The sequence below is a fragment of the Corapipo altera genome, unplaced genomic scaffold (assembly GCF_003945725.1).
Source record: "Corapipo altera isolate COAL_440 unplaced genomic scaffold, ASM394572v1 62, whole genome shotgun sequence".
In the NCBI taxonomy this organism is placed as follows: domain Eukaryota; kingdom Metazoa; phylum Chordata; class Aves; order Passeriformes; family Pipridae; genus Corapipo; species Corapipo altera.
The window spans coordinates 10,638,824-10,644,469 of record NW_020884894.1 but is presented as its reverse complement, the minus strand read 5'-3'; the positions used below and the strand labels follow the sequence as shown (position 1 = coordinate 10,644,469).

The following is a 5,646-nucleotide window of genomic DNA, read 5'->3' as shown; positions in this document are numbered from 1 at the left end:
ACACCCGGCCTCACACACCCACTGGAGTGACCATCCCATCCCGGAGCTGCCGTCCCGTCCTGGAGCCCAGCCTGTTCCCAGGGATCGTTACCAGGAGCTTTGTGTGTTTGGTTGCAAACAGAGCAGGAGTGGGAGCCAGGCGCTCGTGTTTGTGTGCCTGTGGTTGCTCAGGCAACTCGGGGCCAGCCAGGAGCTGCCAAAATCATCGGTGGCCAGGGCCGAGCCCCCGGCACGGCTTCTCCTGGGGCGGCGTGACCGGCCGAGCCCCCTCTGCCGGGCGGGGGGAGCGGCCACAGGGGCTGTCCCTGCTCGGTCCCGCGAACACAACCAGAGCGGAGCGTCAGTGCGGAGGGGCTTTATTGCAGAGCCGGGTTACAGCGTGGGTCTGCAGCATCCTTTGGTCTGGGCTTCACGAAGGCAGCGGGAGGCCGCAGGGGTTCGGGTCGGACACCTTTGCCGGTGGCCAGGCGACACTAAGCTGTCCCGGGATGCTTCCCGGGGCTGGGCCAGGAGCATCCCGGCAGCTCCGGCACTAACGGCACCGCAGGGTCTGAGCCTTCCGTGGTGTTGGGCGAGTGGCAAAGCCAGGCAGCCCCGTGGGGAGGGCACCGGTGGGGAAGGAGGAGGTGGCTGTGGTGTAATTGGTGCAGGGTTAAGGCAGGTCCCCGTGAGGTCTGCAGGGAGGACAGGCTGCGGTCCCCGGTGGGACGGGGGAGGGTGCCCCGAAAGCCGGGGCTGAGGTAGGGAAGGTCTGGGTGCCAGCGGGGCGGGGGAGCCCTGAGGAGCAGTGCTGTTAGTACGGTGGACGCTGCCAGTGGTGTGGGACTGAGGGTGACAGCGCGGGGGACACGGGACGGGATGGGGGGATCACAGCACAGGGTGGGACAGACGCAGCGCTGGGGCAGAGCACACGGCCCGGAGACTTTCCCAGTCACATCAGCGCTGGGCGGCCGACATCCCGCCAGCCTGGGGCTGGCCCCAGCGCAGCCTCCCGGGCCCCACCTCACACGGGCACGTCCCAGGGCTGACGTGAGCGCCCACCCCACGGCGGGCGAGCAGGGACCGGGGCGGTGGGCGCCGCGGGCACCCCTCCCTACTTTTTCACTTTGGCATCGTAGGTGCCCGCGTTCTTGTAGGCACTGACGTAGCCGCTGGTGTCCACGATGTTCTCCCGCCCGCTCTTGCCCTTGCCCTTGCCGCTCTCGTCGAAGCGCTCCTTGTGGGACCCCGTGTACTTGGAGGTGTCCGTCAGCCTCTCCACGGCCCCCACTGTCTTGGCTTTCTGCAGTGGGGAAATGGGACACGGGAGTCAAGAACGTGCCCTGTCCCCTTCGCCCTTTGCTCCTGACACCCACCGAAGTGCCCTACACAGCCCCCTGTGCCCTATGCAACCCCAGGGCCATGGGGTCTCCTAGGAAGCATCTGCACTGTGGTCAGAGCTCTGTCTTCCCCTCCTGACCATCCCTCCTGCTCCCAGCAGCCAAGGGGCTCCTCACTCACCGTGACACCCACGTTAATGGGCTCCTTCCCTGCCACCAGCTGGCAGATGGCTTCGTACGCTTCCTCTTTGCTCTTGTCCTTAAACCTCTTGGGAGCCAGCTCCTCCAGTGCCTTCTTGAACTCCTCGTAGTTGATGACACGGGCTGTCTTCCCTCTGCAAGCACAAAACCCAGGCTGCCATCAGCACCTCTTCAGTTTGTGCCTCCAAATGGGATGAGCTGCATCAGGGAGACCCCGTCTTTGTTTTCCACCAGCCTTGGGCCCCTCACCCATCTCTGAAATTCAGTCACAGCAATCCCAGCTGAGTGGGTCGGGCTGGGCACAGCTGGTGCTGAGCTCCAGGAGCTTTTCAGCCACATGCTGTTGAAGTCCCTGGTGCCAAAAGCCAGGGCGCATGAAAGTGCTCTGGGACTTGGGTGCTGGTCAGGAGGGGACGTGCATCCATTTCCACTGCTCCCAGCCCGCCTGGGATGCCCAGCACCCTCCCTCCCCTGGCAGGCATCAATCCTCTGGTCGAATTCAGAAGGACATGCACAGAGCATCTCTCCCATGAGCTCCTGGTCCTCATCTCAGCGCAGCAACCTGCCCTCCTGTGCCCCAAAAATCACCCAGTGCTCGGCCACTCCTGACCCCACCCAGGAACAAGGTGATGCCTGGACAGCGCATGAGCATGGAGCAGATTCTCCATCTGTCCTTGCTCCTGCACCCTGGTGCAGAGCATCAAGTGTCACCATGTCCTCAGAGACACCAAAAAAGGTCCCCTTCAAGCTGCCTCTGTGACCTCCATGGACCAGAGTCCTCCTCAAGCTCTGGTGTTGGTTGGCCAGGCCCAGGGATGGGCCACATTGCACAGGACACCCCTGGACATCACATCACAGGGCACCTTCTTTTCAGAGGGGAGCCAGGTAGGCCCATCCCAATGGCAGGAGTGGGAGCAGGGGCACAGTCTCTGCACAAAATCTGAGCCTTCCATCCCCACATTTGGGTTAATTTATCATTAGGCCTTGCAGAAGCAGCCACACACCCTCCCTGAAGGAGGGACACTGCAGGGCAGTACCTGCAGCTCCATGCCATGGGATGGACAGCCTGGGTGCACAGCCAGGGTATCACAGCTCTGTAGGGAACCCCACACCCAGGTACCGCCACCCTGCCCACCCTGCAAGGGCATCCCCATCCTCCAGGCAGCTGGAGACCCCAAAAATCCCATTCACTTACTTCACCTTGGAGAAGACAATGTCCACATCGGTGCTGGTGACGCTTTTGCCGTCGGTGACTTTGCAGTCCTTGCACAGCTTGGCCCAGTTCTTCCCGTTCATCTCCTGCCCCGTTGCCTTGGTGTCACCATAGATGGCGAATTTGCGGAAGCTTTCCTCCAGGGATGCCATCTCAGCGTTCCCAGCCATGGGGCTGCAGCACAGGGGGCAGAGGGGCCCGTCACCGCCCAGGCTCTGGCTGGCAGAGCTCAGCTGGCTGCTCCTGGGTCCTCGAGGGCAGGAGGAGGAGGAGGAGAAGGGCTGGCAAGAGTGGAGGTGCTGCAGCAGGGTCGGGGTGTTGGCAGTGCCTGCGGGCGTGGGGTGAGGGCTGGTGGTAACCTCAGATAAGCCCCGAGGCCAACAGCCAAGAACGTGCTTGGGGAACGGAGGCTCCTGGTCGAGAGCTGTCAGCAGTCAGGCTGTCAGCTCTGGGGGCCGGCGAGGAGTGAGCGCATCAGCCTGTCCCCTCGGGAGCACGCTCCGGGAATGACGCAATGCGTCCGCCTTTCTCCCGCTCGCAGATCAGGAGAACCGGCACCGCTGCTGCCTCCAGCCCCACCTCTGCCCTGCCTGCATCCCCCCTGCACGGAGCTGCAGCACCCCAGTCCCTGTGCCCTGCTCCCCTAGGGCTGGGCCAAGCGTGGTGCCCCTCAGGCTGCCAAGTTGCCAGTGGGCCCCTGCGCCTCGTCACGGCACCGCGGCCGCTCCCCATCCCTGCTCCCCGTCTGCCGTCGCCTCGCCAGCCTCACCCTGCCGGCTCAGCATCCCTCACCACGCGCCGAGCACCCGCAGAGTCTCGGCAAGGGCGTGGTGGTACCCGGGAAAGCTCCAGTACCCGGGGGGGCCCGGGTGCACCGAGGTGGAGAGCGGGCACGTCGCCCGGTGGATGCCCGGCGGGGCCCAGGAGCCTCGGCGAGAGCCGGGGAGTGGTCCCTAGGACCGTCGCTAGGGAGGATGGGCGTTGCCTGGCGACCGTCGCTAAGGAGGCGCGGCGGGGCGGGGATGCCGCCGGTCGCCGCCCGACCCCGCGCTCCCGCGGGCTCCCAGCGCCCCGGGCCCCGCAACGCCCCGCACGGCCCCGCAGCGCGGAGCAGGGGCTGTTCCCTCCCGGCTGGGGGGGGGGGTCACCGCCGGCGCTTTGGGGGGTGCCAGGGCAGCGCCTGCCCCCGCCGCCCCTCACCCCGTACCCCCTTCCCGGAGCAGCGGCCCTGGGCCGGGCAGGGGGGCGCGGGGGTTCGAGGGGTGCGGGGGGTGCGAGGGGTGCGGGGGGTCCCGTCCGCGGCGCGGCCGCGCTCGCCCGGTCACTCACCTCGCGGAGCCGCGCTCTGAGGCGGGGGGGCGGCCCCGCCGCCGGTTTAAGGCGCCGCCATAGCGACGGGAGGGGCCGCGGGCCGCGCCCTCCAGCCGCCCCCTCCCGCCTCCCCCGGGCCGCGGCTCGGCCGGGAGCGCCCTCGGGGCGGGGAGACGGAGCCCGGGCGGAGCTGCACCACCCCTGGGATACCCCTCCACCACCCCGTGAAGCCCCTCTGATTTTCCCCAAGACCTTACCGGTGCTCCACAAGGTCTTTCCTCCATGCCACGAGGTCTCTCCATCACCCCACAAAGCCCCGACATTGCCCCACAAGGTCCCTTCATCACCCCATGAGGCCCCACCATCACCCCAAGAGGTGTCTCCATCTCCCTTTCCCCCCAGACTCCCCCTGGCAGCCCTGCTGTGCTCTGCCCTGTAGCCCTGTCCCCTGCCCCACACAGCCACTGTGCCCCTCCGTTGAGGAACTGTCCCCTCTTGATGGATGACACCATGGACCAAAGGCCACTGCCCAGGCTGTGGGGACAAATGCCAACTGTCTTGCTGTGCAAGCACCTCTCCCCTCTGCATGGCCCAGTGGGACATCCTTGGAGCAGCCACATGCCAGCCTGCCCATCCTGGAGCACGGCCACACACAGGGCTCCCAGTGGGTGCTACGAGCTGAGACAGTGCCCAAATATTGTGGTTGTCATGGAGCCCCAACACAGCCCACATCACTTACTCATGGCCCCACCTCAGCTGTTTGCCCAGAGCCCGTTCCTGTCCCAGTGCTCTGCTGGCACTCCCTGGGCTCAGGGCATGGTGGGTGACCAGCCCCAGCACCACCGGGAGCTGTGCACAGACAGGGGAGGCAGAGTGTGGTTTGCTGCTGCCGTGAGGGTCCTGCGGGCAAATCATCAGCTTGGGGAGCTGAGAAGTGGCTCAAACAACACAGCCTTTGGCAGCCTCTGATCTGTGTCTGCCCTGGTCCCTGTGCAGAGGAGCCCCAGGACAGGGCTGGGCTGCCCCAGGGGTATCAGTTCTGCTCGTGCACCCAGAGCCCTTTGCTGTGGGGTAGAGCCTCAGTGACAAGCCCCTCCTCTTGGCTGAGGGGCACACGTTCTCTGCTGGGACATAGTTGACAGTTCTTGACTGGACAAAGCCGTGAACAACCTGTTCACACTGATCCTGGCTTGGAGCAGGGACTGGAGACCTCCAGAGGTGACCACCAGCCAGCTCTGGGAGTTTGGGATCACTAAATTTACCTACCACTTCAGAGGTGAGTGCTGGGGTTGGTGCCAGAGGCTGCAGGGGTGTCACAGCACCCGGCTGCTTTGGTAGCCCCAGTTGGTCACAGCCACATGTTACAGTCACTTCATTACATCCCCCAACCAGTCCAGTGACGCCTCCATCAAGGTCTCTGCAGGAGCTGCTGTTTCCCAGCCCAGCCAGAGGCAGGGTGGCAAGGACATCCTGCAGAGGATAGTCCATCGTGGGGCAGGATTGGTGTGGAGGCTCATCTGACGTCGGAGTCCAGGTAGACCTCTCCAAGAAGTGTTTTTCCTCTCTCCTGTTTGTCGGAATGTAAACCAGCCTCCATGCAGA

The 5,646-nt window shown here is 65.0% G+C and overlaps 1 protein-coding gene across 2 annotated transcripts; it reads right to left on the bottom strand.

The window, feature by feature from the left end:
* Nucleotides 1-339: 339 nt before the first annotated feature.
* TPPP3 (tubulin polymerization promoting protein family member 3) lies at nucleotides 340-4,163 on the bottom strand. Of its 2 annotated transcripts, none has more exons than XM_027646672.1 (4): nucleotides 4,063-4,163; nucleotides 2,716-2,907; nucleotides 1,501-1,654; nucleotides 340-1,282 (listed from the first exon to the last, which is right to left on the bottom strand). In XM_027646672.1, exons 2-4 carry the CDS (start codon nucleotides 2,901-2,903, stop codon nucleotides 1,094-1,096), a joined length of 531 nt encoding a protein of 176 aa, XP_027502473.1. In that variant the 5' UTR covers nucleotides 2,904-2,907; nucleotides 4,063-4,163; the 3' UTR covers nucleotides 340-1,093. The 2 variants fall into 2 exon arrangements, with proteins under 2 accessions (XP_027502473.1, XP_027502474.1); XM_027646673.1 differs by lacking the exon at nucleotides 4,063-4,163 and adding an exon at nucleotides 3,503-3,675.
* Nucleotides 4,164-5,646: the final 1,483 nt, after the last annotated feature.